Raw genomic sequence first — 13,861 nt, 5'->3', positions numbered from 1 at the left:
CCCATGTGCCATTTGTAACGCATCCCTAATTTTTAGTCCCAGGAAAGAAAGGACCATGGTGCTCAATAGTCTGGATAAGATGATCCAGCTGCAGAAAAACACAGCTAACATCAGGAATATCTGCATTCTGGCTCATGTCGACCACGGTAAGACTCATTGCGAATCGGCTTATTTTCAGTCATTAGGGGGGTGTGTCTGCACATGTGTCAGAGCGGGGAGGGGACGCTGTGGGCTGTTGAGCCTGACGCTTGCGGAGAAGCCAGTATTCCTTTGGAAGGTTGATGTCCGCGGCGCCCCGGCCGTAAAAGTGTTTGAAATGAACGCGGCCAACTAGTGATTAGCATTCTTTGGTGCGGTGTATTTCATTGTGTGTTTTTTTTAAACGAGACCTTGAGGTTTTGTTGTTGTTGTTGTTGTTGTTGTTGTCGAAATAAGCGTTTTTTGTTTTTTGTTTTTTTTTTTCTTTAAAAAATTTTTTTTTCCCACTTTTTTTATTTATTTTTGGGACAGAGAGAGACAGAGCATGAACGGGGGAGGGGCAGAGAGAGAGGGAGACACAGAATCGGAAACAGGCTCCAGGCTCCGAGCCATCAGCCCAGAGCCCGACGCGGGGCTCGAACTCACGGACCGCGAGATCGTGACCTGGCCGAAGTCGGACGCTTAACCGACTGCGCCACCCAGGCGCCCCATGTTTTTTTTTTTTTTTTTTTTTTTTTTTTTTTTTCCTTGAAATGGCTTTGTAATCTGAAAAAGTCTAGTCTGGACATAGTGTCTCAGAGCCTGTGTGATGTGATTCTGTTTGACTCGTCGGGTGTTTCTTGAGCATCTGCTAGATTCGGGGGGGCTTTGCTGCCTGTGTGGGAAGGGCAGAAACCTGTGACTGGGGCAGCAGTGGAGGCCTGGAGGAGATCGGGGGGTCGAGGCAGCACACGGTGAGGGGCAGAGGGTGGACTCCGCGGGTCGGGACAGCTGGAGGGCTGGGAGGGCAGGGATGGGTTAAGAGGTTTCACAGCGTAGTTGGTGTTAAAGGAGACCCTCGCAGGGGGACTCGAGATGGCAGATGGGGACGCGCGTTCCAAGTGGGGACGGCGTCAGTAGGCGAGAAGGGAACGCGTGTGACTGAAGCGCAGGACGCGGGCAGCGCAGAGGTAGCTCGGGGCTGATGGTGCGCCGCTGACACATCCCGTCCTTGCACCACCGCGTTGCTTCCTGCTAAGCGTGCTCTCCCTTTCGCACCCCTTCCTCCTGCAGTAGCCGCAGCCGGCTCAGAGGAGTGGGTGTGGTGGTGAGGGGGTGAGAGGGGAACGTGACGAGGCCGCCTGGGACTGGGATCCGGGTGAGCGCCCCCGCCCTGGAGTGAGACAGCCCGGGTCGGTCGGAACTCCCTTTCAGTCACCTGGCCCTTGGGAGCGTCAGCGCGCAGCGTCTAGACCGGGAAGACTGGGCCTGCCTTACGGGGCGGAGGGGACGCTGACGAGGAACCCTTGGCAGGTGCCCGCCCTGTCGTGAGTCTGGTGGTTAACGTTTGCCGTTGGGTAGCAGGGAGCCACCGGGAGAGCAGAATAAAGCAGGGCTGTTGTAATCAACACCGTGGGAAGATTGGTCCGGCGGGAGCGTTCAGTGTGGACGGAAGGCAGAGAGGTCCGTTAGGTGGCTGTCGCTGTGGGCGGAACGGCCGCAGAGGAGTAGCGCGGGAGCTGAGAGGGCTGGTGGGGTCGCTTCGTGGGTGACGCCCGCCCACGGGTTTGTGTAGTTGTGCTGCTCCCATTGCGAGGACCTGAGCTTTGACTGAAGTGTGGGTGTGTGTCCACGTCGGTGCATTTGCTTCGTGAATTAAAGCACGTGGCAGGTCAGTGGTGTGTGGTCCCAGGGGTACAGCCAAAGTGCTGAAACACGGTGCTCTCTCGGCACCTGACGTCCTCGGGGAAATCTGCCTGCCAGACCTAGAGTGGTACCCGCTGGACGGCGGGGGAGTGACGCCCCAGGCCTGTGCGCACACACAGTATTTACGCGCCACACGGAGAACGCGGCACGTGTGTTCTTCGGTGCTCCCGCTGACTGCTGTCTGGTTCGTACGGTTACCCGTTCCGTGGCTTTGCTAAAATTCTTGGAGCGTACCAGGGACTTGGTTGTCCTAAGAAAAGACCCTCCGTTTGTCACTTCAGCCCAGCATTCTTTAAACAGTTATCTGTTTGTTGCACTTCAGACTGTGTAGTCTTTGTAAAGTCTCGCGTGAAACTCAGTGTGTGCCCGAGTCCAGACTTTACCCTGGAGGAGACCCTGGGTGGCCTCAGTGGTAGCTGCGCTGTGGCCGATGTCGTCCGCGGGCTTGCCCTCCGCGGGAGGCGAGGGTGAGCTTCCTGGATTGCTTTGCTCATAAGTGTTTCCCGAAGATGGTTTAACCGGCAAGTGCCAGCTCGGGCCATCCTTGGGGACATGTGGCAGGGTTATATTGTTGTCCCTTGGTGACGTCGTATGCTGTGTACCTTCCAGAGACGGACATGAGTCTTCTGCCGTCGTGTTGTTCTGGCCACCGAGAGCTTCAGTTTGTGGCATGGCCGTTAGGGCTGTCACACGATGAATGTAGCGATACTTGATCGAGTTCTCGTAGGACAGAGTTTAGGGGCCACCGTGGACGCTGCGCGTCACACGTTCTCTCCTGTCGCTGGCATGGTAGTTCGTCTCGTCGCTGAAGAGTCTGCATTTTACTCTGTCGGTTATGCTTCGGTTAAAAAAAAGTTGCTCGATGACTTTTCGGGGGAGGGTGATGAGATCGCGGGTTGGAGCTACAGATTGCCAGCCCTCTGGAGCCCTAGCGTCTGTGTCCTTCCCGGTGACACTCCGTGCAGACAGACTCTTCGAAATGCTTATTATGTCTTAACTTCACTCGGTACAGGTAACTGGGAAATCTTGGCTTAAGCAGTTCTTAAGGTCAGAAATTAATTCTGTAGATACAATACATCACCCTTCCTCTTTAGCAAAAGTAATAGATTTGAATTACTATTGTTATCTTAACAGGAAAAACTACTCTGGCCGACTGTCTTATATCTAGCAATGGGATCATCTCCAGCCGCTTGGCAGGCAAGGTAAGTAGTTGCATTCGATGAAGTCTTGTTGCCTTTCGCTAGGTAGCAGCTGTCCGCAGCGTGATGTATTCGTAGACATCCAGGAAGAGTGCAAAGCCCAGTTTAGGTGTCTGAGAAGCTGCTCGTCTGTTTAGCAAGATAATATAGACGTTGAGAAAGGTACTTTATGTTGCTGTATAGTAATATGTCATAAATGCAGAAATGAGTTTTTGTAACAAGTCCGGTGACGGCTGGCCCAGCTGTGGAAGCTCTCACAGAGCGTGAGGTTCTGTGGACGACGAGTGTGTGGTTTGGGGAGACGCCGGCAGGTGGGGGAGCACAGTGGACAAAGGGGATCGGGGCTGATTTGGGTGCTGTCCTCGATTCGGGGGGAGCATTTACCTGGAGGCCCCAGGAGAGGAAAAGTCCTGGTGGAGAGAATGCCGGATTCCGGAAGAACTTGAAGGCAGCTGGAGTCTGAGGGTCACGATGAAAATAGTGTCTTAGGCAATGACATTAAAGAGATCTTTGTTTGTAGCTGCGAGGGTAAGTTACTCGCAGTAGAAAAATAGAGCAGTTCCTTCCCCCAATGAGTTGAGGATATGATCAGTGGAGTTGATCCCAGAGCTGGCATTTCCGATGTGTAGGGAAGAGACGAGCCTCTCCACGCATTGTCCTCGGACAGTTGGTTGTCTGCGGGGAAAATAATAAAATTGGACTTCTCCTTAACACCGCACACAGAAATCAGCATGTAATTGAAACAGTCGGATGTGAGAAGCAAAATTATAAAACTTGGGAAAAGAATATAGGAAAGTACTTCTGTGACCTCAAGAGAAGGTTTCGTCAATGAGACGAAGAAGTACGTCCCGTTATGTAGGTTTGATCAACTCGAGTACGTTGCAACTAAGAACATCTGTTCATCAGGAAATGCCATAAAAAGAGTGAGAAGACAAGCCTGGTAAGTGGGAGAAAATAGTCATAACACATAATTGACAAAGGTCTAATATTCAGGGACTGTAAATAACTTCTGTCCGGAACAGAACAAGTCTGTAATATAACCATTAAAAAGATGGACAAAAATCTTGAACAGGAAGCTCCCAGAAGAGGAATGCCACATGGCCAGTGTGGCAAACTAGGACACTCAACCCCACTGACAGTCGGAGAGATGTAAATTAAAAAAATAATCATTTATCATCGTTTATCAGTATTTGTTTATCATTGATCATGGAAAAAGGAGTGAAGGCTCCTGATGTTTCTAGAGATCTTCAGTTTCAGTGTTTGCCCAGACTTCGTCAGACAGCCTAGGAGCAGGGAGAGAACGACCGGCCCCCGCGTGCTACATGCCGGGGAGGGCGTGCAGAACCGGAATGCGTGCGGGACGTGGTGCTGTCTCTCGGGGCGTCCGCTCTCTTCCCTTGGCAGCTCACCTTCCTCACCCCCTCCCCACGTTAAAAAGCTACGAAGGGCTTTTAGTTTAAAAATGATGTGTTTAAAGCACAAGTCCAGCTCAGACCGTCTTAGTGTCAGCATTTCACTGGGAAGTAAGGATGCGTATGTTGCATTTTGCAGTTAAGGTACATGGACAGCAGAGAAGACGAACAGGTTCGAGGGATCACTATGAAGTCGAGTGCCATTTCCCTACATTATGCCAAAGGTAAATCAATCTGTGTTTTAAAGAAAAATAGTTTGTCTCTTCGGTGTCCTCCTTTCTGTTTCCGGATTAAGCGTACGCTTCCGTTTCCATGCTTTGTACTCCGCGAATTTCCTTCTGGCCTCTGATGATCTGATGCCAGAGTCAGGCTGTCCAGACTCGGATGCAGATGGGGACCTCTGACCGGCCCGAGGGTGAAGAGCTGGCAGTTCACACCTGCCCACGTCCCCCCAGGTGATCGTATGGATTTCTCCACCAGGAGGGTCGCAAGGCCTTAGCCTTCCATTCCTGGCTGGATCCTTCTTCTGTCCTGTGGCCTCAGTACTGGCTTTAGAATCTTACTCGCTTGGGTTGCCATGTTCGTTACAGTTTGCTCTCCCCTAAATCGGGATGTCGTTTTGACGGTAACACTTGCAGAACTGATGTGACAGAAGTAGTCATACAAGTATATGACATACATGTGAATACTCACCAAAAAGCCTGTGTTAGTAAAAATAATGCCGACAACCTTCGTGTCTGCCTTTGGAAAATGGCCAAGTAAACTGATACATCCGTGCTGTGAAACGCATGCAGCTGTGCAAACCACTGTTTGATCTGTATGTTATCGTGTAGAAAAAATGTGTTGACAAAAGCAAGTTGCAGAGTAAATATGTGTAAGATGGGAGTGTGTTTTGGGAATAAAATACCAAGCGTGCAGATAAAGATGTCTGGAAGGCAACGTACCGAAGCCTTAACGCCAGTATCCGCGTTATGTGAAACTTAGTTTTCAAAACGTTTACTTTTGTACCATTTGGAAGTTTTACACAAAATGTGTATTTTTTTAATTAGAAGAAAATAATAAAGCTCTGTTTCATTTCCCTAATGGATCTGTGGTTCGTCTTCCGCAGTGTTCTATGTCTGACACTGACTCCCAGGAATATTCTGGGAGGTGTGACCGTATTGTCTTTGACGCCGGTCTTTAAAATAGTTTTGTGCTAAACCAGCCCTGAAGCTCTTGGGTATTCTCGGTGAATTCCACGTGTTTAATATTTAAAGTAACGGCTTCTGTTTTTAAAACTACCTCTCACGTTTTAAAAGGTATGTCCTCCTCCTGTGAGCCAGCCAATGGGGCAGTGCTCCGTTTATTTGCCACCTCCCCTTATTTTTATAGACCTCACGAGCTTTGCAGCCTGCCTTTTTCCACACTCGGACCGTTCGTCTCTCTTTCTTGGATGATTCCTCTCGGGTCAGCTTCTGGGTTCTGTCTCCAGGTCCTCCACCCCCTTTTGCAAGCGTCACGGTTTACTTTCTATCGATACCACTCGCCCGTTCCAGTGCACTGGTCCCTCTGGTTTCGTGCGGGAGGAGACCGGCTCTAGGGCCCTGGAGGTTGAATGGTCTGCCCTGCGTTTTGTTCAGCTCTGACCTTGGGCGCCTCACTCCCAGACTGTTTTCGATGCGCTCCCTTGGCCACACAGAACCGAGGCTTAAGCCCGCATGTGCTGCGGAGGGTTGGCTTATCGAAAGAATGTGTGTGCTATGACGTGGGAGAAATGTTCCTGAAAGCTGAAAACCAGGCGTGTTAATTGGAGTGACGGCTCATAGAAATGGAAGGCAGACGTTGATTCTGGCTCCCAGACGGCCCCGGGTACCGTTGGGACAAGTTAAGGCTCTTCCCTCTGCGGCTCCACCGTTAGGTACCCTTGGCTTTTGTTCTCCGTCTTTGTCTCTGTTACCCTGTGAGTCTTTTCTCTGTCACAGCTTTTCCCTCCTCTCAGTGTCCCCGTCTGCAGAAACTCCCCTCGGCCTGAACTCTGTTTTTTCATCCTTTGTTTCTCTTGCTTACTGCTGCTTTCTCTTGTGTTTCCGATCGCACATTCTCAGGAGCAAGACGTGGCCGGGCTCATCTGTTCTGCCAGGCCCGGGCAGAGGTGGCTCCTGTGGATGGGCCACCCGCGGGTCGGACGGCCGCCTCCTAGTCTGACTAGTGCCGATGGGAGTGCGGAGTCGTAAGGTGTCAGCTGTGTCTCTCTGGGAGCGTGACTGCCGGGCGGGGGCTCTGGCGTAGACATTTGTCACACCTGACGGCTGGTGCGCAGTCTCCTCTCCACACGTACAAAGAGTGGGGCCCGTGCCCTCAGACGCCTCAGACACGAGATACGCTCCTATCTGTGTCTCAGTCCTGATTCTCTGCAAGAGGGTGTTCCTGCCGTGAACGTGGGGCCATCCGAGGGGGACCTCCTCCCGGAGGAGGGAAACCTGGTGGTGAAGAAACTCCACGGGTGGTTTTTGTTTCCTGTGTCTGCCCCTTCTTGCTGCCCCCCTCCAAATAAACTCTTAATTAACATTTAGCACAGAGATTCTTTTCTAAGTGCTTTCTGGTTCTGACACTTGATCTAACCGGCTTTCAAAAATGTTTTCAAATCCTTACTTGGATCGAAAGAGTATTTTTCTAGTTTAAAGTAAGTAAATAGGCTTACAAAACCCAGGCATGTATTAGAAATGCTGTTGAAAACCCAAGCATGTTCTAGAAGGTGATACAGTATCACCTTCTATATCGTCCTCCAGGGACCCAATTCTTCCTTGAGAAGAAGATGGAGCCTCCTGTCTTTACCTTTGTCACCAAAGTTTGCTTCAAGGGTCGGGACCATGTTGTTAAACCTTGTTATTTTCCTTTTTTGTATCTCTCTTTGTGTCCTTCCCACAGGGATATCGTACATTTACCCGGTCAAGAGTTAGGACATACTCCTGGCAATGTACTTTCTATAAAAAAAAAATTCTAAGGGATGTAATTCCTTTGAATCGTTTAGCCTAGAGTTCAGATAAAGATGAGAGAGATGTCTTTAAGTGGGTCAGATAATTTGAAATTCGTGGACTGTTCTTTGAAGAGTCTCAAGGCATGTTTGCTTTCATTTCTGTTCTATAGCCATTCTTTATACCGGTACATAAATATTGCTGTCCTAGGACTTCTGAAATGAAGTGTTCATTCCAATTCATCTTTTTAAAAATTCTAAGTAAATTGGGGTGCCTGGGTGGCTCCGTTGGTTAAGCCTCCGACCGTTGATCTGTGCTCAGGTCATGATCTCATAGTTCGAGGGATCGAGCCCCGAGTGGGGCTTTGTGCTGACAGTGCAGAGCCTGCTTGGGATTCTCTCTCTCCCCCTGTGTCTCCGCCCCTCCTCCGTGCTCTCTCTCGCTCGCTCTCTCAGAATGATAAACTTTAAAAAGAAAATTCTAAATAAATTTACACGTGTCGCATTTGTGTGTATTATAGAAAATTCTATACGTTATGGAACACCCGAATGAAATAAAAATCACTCCAGTTTTACCACGTTATGTTTTCACATTTTACGTCCAATCCAGCCGTACTCATGTGTGTGTGCGTGCATAGATGCACATGCAGGCTGTGAGGTCTCTAACTAAAGTTCCCCCCCAAATGAGGAACTACTTACTACAGTACCAGTCAGATGTGATTATCACCGTATTCCCGGTTCTTGAGGTGGTGTTGGTGCGGACACCTCTACGTGAGCAAGGCCATACGGGTAGGCCCATTAAGGGCTAGGGAGTGATTGTGCCCACGTGTGAAATACCCCGTAACCTCCAGGCGGGGACGGATGCCATTCAGCCGCAGCAACTGATGCTCTGTGGGAGTCTTTTTCAAGAAAAGGTGGCATTGAGATTTTGGTAAAATCTTCCAATTTTTAAACTACTGGCAACTTAAAATTCTTTTAAACACCATGTAGAACAAATTGTAGTGGACTTTAATTCTCAGGCTTTCTGTTTGTAACGTGAGGCGTACGCTAGCTGACAACCTGGTTCGAGGCAGCCACGTGTGGCTCGGAGGCCAAGAATAGGCAGGGCGTTGTGCGCGCTCACCTGCTCTTAATCTCCAGAGACCAGGCCAGGGGAGGGGACTCGTGCCACCCACCTTCACACGAGGCCAGCATGCACCACAAGGTTCTTCTCACTCAGACGCAGTAGCTTCCCTTTCCTTCCGGAAATGTGAACATCAACCCACAGTCCCGATGGTTGTCCTCGTTGTGGGACGGAGGCTGGGAGGGACGGGCTCCGTTGTCCCTTGTTTGACTGCAGGTCAAACATTTTCCTCTTAAGATAACGCTTTTCTTTGTGAAGCATTCCGTTGGTGGCAGGCGTAAGAAAGTGGGTGCGTGGGATCCTGGGCCGGAAGCCTCAGATACGGGATTTTGTGTGATCGTCACAGTGGCCCTGGAGACACGTACTACCCTCGTTTTACATACGTACCGAGTGGAGTTCGCGGAGTTTCAGGAACTTTCCCGGGGAGAGAGTGGCTAGCATGGGGCAGTGGTCCTGGGAACCACGTGCTTACGCCCCCAGCTCGCTCAGCTGGGCCCGGGTCTGGAGGAGGCGGGTCAGTGCAGACCGTGGCCGGCGGCTCCCGAGGCCGGCGGCTCCCGTCCACGAGGGATCGCGGGGGCTACGTACAGATGTCTGGGGCCAGCGTCAACCACGTGCCCGCTGCGCTCGGTCACTGCCCTCGATGGAAGCCTCTCCAGTGTCTCTTCCGCACGTTTCTGTGGCTTTACCGCCCTCCGTCAGCCTCCCTCTGCTCCTTTCCTTCCCGAAACTTACACTCTGCAGACGTTCCAAGGGAAACCGGCATCCCTGCCTCCTTGCCGTCTTGTCGTTGCCAATCTCTCCGCCGCCTCCAGGCTGTTTTCCCAGGACACTGCCCTGCCTGTTCTTTCCGGTGAACGCTGCTCCTTCCTCCCGCATCTGTCTCTGGGGTGAGACGCGGGGTTGCCATTCTCTTCGTTCCCTGGTCCTAGTTCAAAGCTTAATTCTTCCAGCCTTGTTTTAACACCCCATCTCTTTTGAGACTCATCCCGTCTAACCGCTCTCGTCTTTCTTGTCCTAGTCGGCTCCTGATGACGGTGCCTGCTTGTTAGTGACTTTGGGGCCTGGCTCATAATTTCCCTTTTTACCCAAATCTGTCAAGTTCACCTTCACCGTGCCCGACAGTGGCGTCTCGGGCAGCGTGGGCTCCTGCTTCTCCACCCGCTCGCTGTCGGGGCTCCTTTCTAGATTGTAGCCTTGCCTGGAACTGCCCATGGTGACGTTTCAGGATCGAAGGCTTCCTTGCCCCCAGTCCTGATTCTCTCCCGCTCTCACCTGTGTGGTCAAGCACCCATTCTCTGACTTGATGATGTTCATGAGTGCCCTTCATTCACTCCCAGCCTCTGACAGCCCGGATTTGTCATTCTGCCGGCAGTCTCTCCAAGGTCCTCGGTGTCTTTGCTCCCTCGGCCTTTGGTCTTACTTCTCCTGGCAGAACTCTGATCCTTGACACAGCCAGCTCTACACCTTTTCCTCCCATCCCGGCTGGGGTCCCGGCCGGTCCACGGGGCTGTGGCACTTCCCTCTCTCCTCTTCCCTCTCTCCTCTGCCGGGTCTCGTGCGTTCTCTCCAGCGGGCCATTGGAACCTCCTTCTGGACCCCCGCCCACCTCCCTTCCCCTCCCTCAACCTCAGCTGGCATCCTTACCTGCTGGGTCCCACAAATGGAAAAGATTCAGCTGCTTGCCAGCTGAAATTTGCCACACCTCAAAACGTAATGGTAGTAGTTTGGTTTTTTTTTTTTAATGTTTATTTTTGAGAGAGAGAGAGAGAGACACAGACACAGAATCCGAAGCAGGCTCCAGGCTCTGAGCTGTCAGCACAGAACCTGACGCGGGGCTTGAACCCACAGACCACGAGATCATGACCTGAGCCGAAGCCGGACGCTCAACCGACTGAGCCACCCAGGCGCCCCAAAATGTAATGGTATTTGTACCTTTGCTTACTCTTCTCCTGTTACCACGAAAGGGCTGTGCTCTGGACTTGGGTCCTATGGAGTGTCTTCTCTCCTGTAACTTCATCCTCTCTGCTTCCAAGGATGCTCAAGGCTGCCTCATCTTTAGAAAGATGACATTCATACATCCTTCTAGCCCCACGTCCCCTGTGCTGTCCTGGTCAAAGGTGTGCTGCTGTCACTCAGCTCCTTGACCCTGGGACCCGCACCTTATTCGTGGCACATACGACCAGTAAAATTGAGTAAGAGGCCATGGTCCCTGACCTTCCCTCCAGGGTGAAGTAAACAGATTCCAAGCAAGTTGCCAAGTTTGGAACCCTTACGTAGGTTCCGAGAAACGAACGTCGACCTTTTTCTTATGCAAGGCTTCTTTATCCTGGTTCCTACTCATACATCCTTTTGAGCGAAAATGCCAGTGATGGACGAATCAAGACGGCGTGGACGTGTCGTTACTAGATTTACTCCCCACGCAGCAGGGTTTCAAAGGCGGAGAAGCTCTCCGTGATGTCAGTTCAGGATGTGGCCACGGGCTGAGCTGCGGTGTCGGTGGGCACACGCAGAGCCCAGGGCCGGTGAGGTAAAGCGTAGCCAGGGGAGGCCCACGTGTGGTCTGACCCGTTTCGTGCTGGGAGGAGTCTGGAGAGGACTTCGGGATGGGCCGTGCGGCAAGAAACCTCATTTGTCGGCCATTCAGGGTTGCATGTGGATCACTGTTTCCTCCCTCCTCCCTAAACCACCTCACGTTTGACATTTTTGCTGGCGGGGTCAACCACCCGTGATCTCTTCCTGTAACAGCCTTCTCATGAGCACACGCTCAGTTCTCCTGCTGGGACCTGTTCCCTGTGTCAGCAGATGGGAGAGAAAGCGCATCGCGTGGTTCCGTGAAATAAGCCATATCGGTTGATCTTACATGATTTTATGCATTAATTTAAGATGTAAAAAGGGACGACTGTGGGATCTCCTGTGGAAGCCTGTGGCTGCCATATAGTTGGGGTAAATTCATGTCCGTGAGTGTTCCGTGTTCTAGGCGATGTCCTCAGAAACACGGTCTCATGGCCCCGGTTCTGCCTGTATTCCCGACACTTCTGTTGTGGGAAGTAGCATTCTCCCGGTGTGCTGGGGCATAAAGACGCCTGTGCGAAGCGCACATCATCGTCCACGAGAGGAGTGTGTCTCTTCCTTCGTTTGAAGGCACGTTTTCTCTCCTCAGCTTTCCGTGTGTGTGTTGGCCAACATCTCCAGTGTTTTGGGGATTGAATGTGGCCTCACGGGAAGTTTCCCTCTTCGCAGGGATCTTTGGCAGGTGCTCGTGACAGATGTGCGTCTTCAAATGAAACGATGATCCGTGGTGCTTTAAAACTGGAGGACTCACGGGCAAGGGAGACATTATTTTCCCATAACTCCCTAATGGCAGAAATTTTGTGGGAGGTGCCTCCCATGATTAACTTCAGGTCTTCCAACTTTTTCTTTTCCCCAGTTGCCTGGAACATTTAAAAAAAAATAAAAAAGGATTGGTGCTCTGCTGATTAGACCAGTGCCTGAAATGAAGGAGCATATTTTGGAAGGCCGGGGATGGATGGTTTAATGCTTTAGCAGGAGTCCGTCCTGTGCATAGCTTCAGGACTGAGGGACAAATCAGAAAGATCATTTAGGGGGTGCCTGGGTGGCTCAGTCGGGCATCTGACTTCAGCTCAGGTCATGATACCACATTCCATGAGTTCGAGCCCCATGTCGGGCCCTGTGCTGACAGCTCGGAGCCCGGGGCCTGCTTCGGATTCCGTGTCTCCCTCTCTGTGCCCCTTTTCTGCCCAGGGAAACAAGTCAGGGAGGCACAGTGTGGCTGAAGACAGCGGACCAGTTGTGCTTACTGGCTTTCTTCCCCCTCTGAGGGACATTGGATTTCTTTTCCCTACTTTTGACATTGAGTTTGAAGGTATTAAGATGAAAATAGTTGTTGCGAGTCAGAGACCGGCCCTGTGCTGAGTTCGGCACTCGTCAGCCATGTGACTGAGGAGGGCGCTGGTCTTCCCCATCAGACACACTGGGGAGGTCGGACAGGCTTCTGTGTTGCAGGGCTCCTCGAGCCTTTACTAGGGTGTATGTGCGTGGTGAGCCTCTTCCTCACCCCTCCACCCTGCCACCGCATTTCCCAAAGGGTTTTGATCATGCACTTTTTTTCCCACGTATGCAAGTGAAAACACTTGGTGTATTCCTAGCTTTCTGTTGTTTTCTAGATCTGGACTTGCTGTCCCTGAATGAGTTTCAGGGGGTCTGGATTTAGATGCCTCATTAGAGGAGTATAGACAGACAGATGGCTAGGTAGATAGGTATGTTTGTTTTTTCTGGGTGCTACCTCGAAGTTCTGTAACCCCAGTAAAAGGCAAGAGCCCGAGGAAGGAAGCCCGAGGTTTCTCTGGGAGTGCATTTTTAAATTCTGGAAAGAACCTGACAGCAGACACGGTGTCTGCAAGTTCTGGATCCGATCCGGGTATTCCCGGGCTTCAAGGTGCTTACGGTTGTCCCACACTGGAGTCTGGAGTTCATCCAAATGAACGAGCCGGGGTTCCCCAGCTGCACAACATAAAGGAGTCAAGACCTCCGTGTCAGACAGACCTGGGCGTGTTTCTGGCCAGCTACTCAGTGACCTTGGGTACCTACCTCTCCTCCCTTCAGGGGCGTGCTTCTCTAGGAAATGAAGGGTTAGGCTAGGAGAATGCAGAGAGATTTTAGGCGTCTCACAGCTTCTGTTTCACGTGACGGGAGCTGATAGGACCCTGGACTCCCTTGCCGCTGCTCATTTTCCTCTGGCTTATTCTATAGAGGGCATGGGCTTATCCCAGAGGGTGCTGTGAGTCCTGACAGTAAGGCCCCACTGAGGCCCGGGGGCCACTGCCCCAGGGCCCGGGGTCTTTGACAGCTTTGGTCTTCTTTGGAGCTGTCCAGGTCCTCTGTCTGCTCGGAGCCCTCCCTGGTGGGGGCGGCGGAGCCAGAAATCCGTGTAAAGCAATTTGCACGAGAAGACCGGGAACACGTTGCGGGTGGGGATGTGTAAGAAGCAGCCTGTTGCTAATTGATGGCGGTCTCTCCCACTGAGCCCCAGTGCGCCTTGGAATCCTTAACCCGGTGCTCAGAAGTCCCCGACCGGTGGAGTCTGGGCAGGAGAGATGAACCTGGTGCCGTCCTGAGTGGGGTGGTTAAAGTATGTGTTTGGAGTCTGCCAGGTTTAACTGCCACACGACCGTTTTAAACTCTTTGATCTCAGGCGGTTTTCCTTGGATTGCATTCTACCTAGAAGTCCTTAAGAAGGACGCTGAGCTCTTCTGTGCCCGAGTTTCCT

General features: G+C 51.6%; 1 protein-coding gene across 1 annotated transcript in view; it reads left to right on the top strand.

Moving 5' to 3' along the window:
- EFL1 (elongation factor like GTPase 1) overlaps positions 1 to 13,861 on the top strand; it is a 121,336-nt gene that overhangs the window by 91 nt on the left and 107,384 nt on the right. Inside the window, 3 exon segments of the mRNA XM_042940842.1 lie at positions 37 to 146; positions 3,019 to 3,086; positions 4,635 to 4,719. Of these exon segments, the coding sequence (XP_042796776.1) occupies positions 56 to 146; positions 3,019 to 3,086; positions 4,635 to 4,719 (244 nt within the window). The 5' untranslated portion in view covers positions 37 to 55.

The sequence above is a fragment of the Panthera leo genome, chromosome B3 (assembly GCF_018350215.1).
Source record: "Panthera leo isolate Ple1 chromosome B3, P.leo_Ple1_pat1.1, whole genome shotgun sequence".
In the NCBI taxonomy this organism is placed as follows: domain Eukaryota; kingdom Metazoa; phylum Chordata; class Mammalia; order Carnivora; family Felidae; genus Panthera; species Panthera leo.
This window is presented reverse-complemented; position numbering and strand designations above follow the sequence as displayed.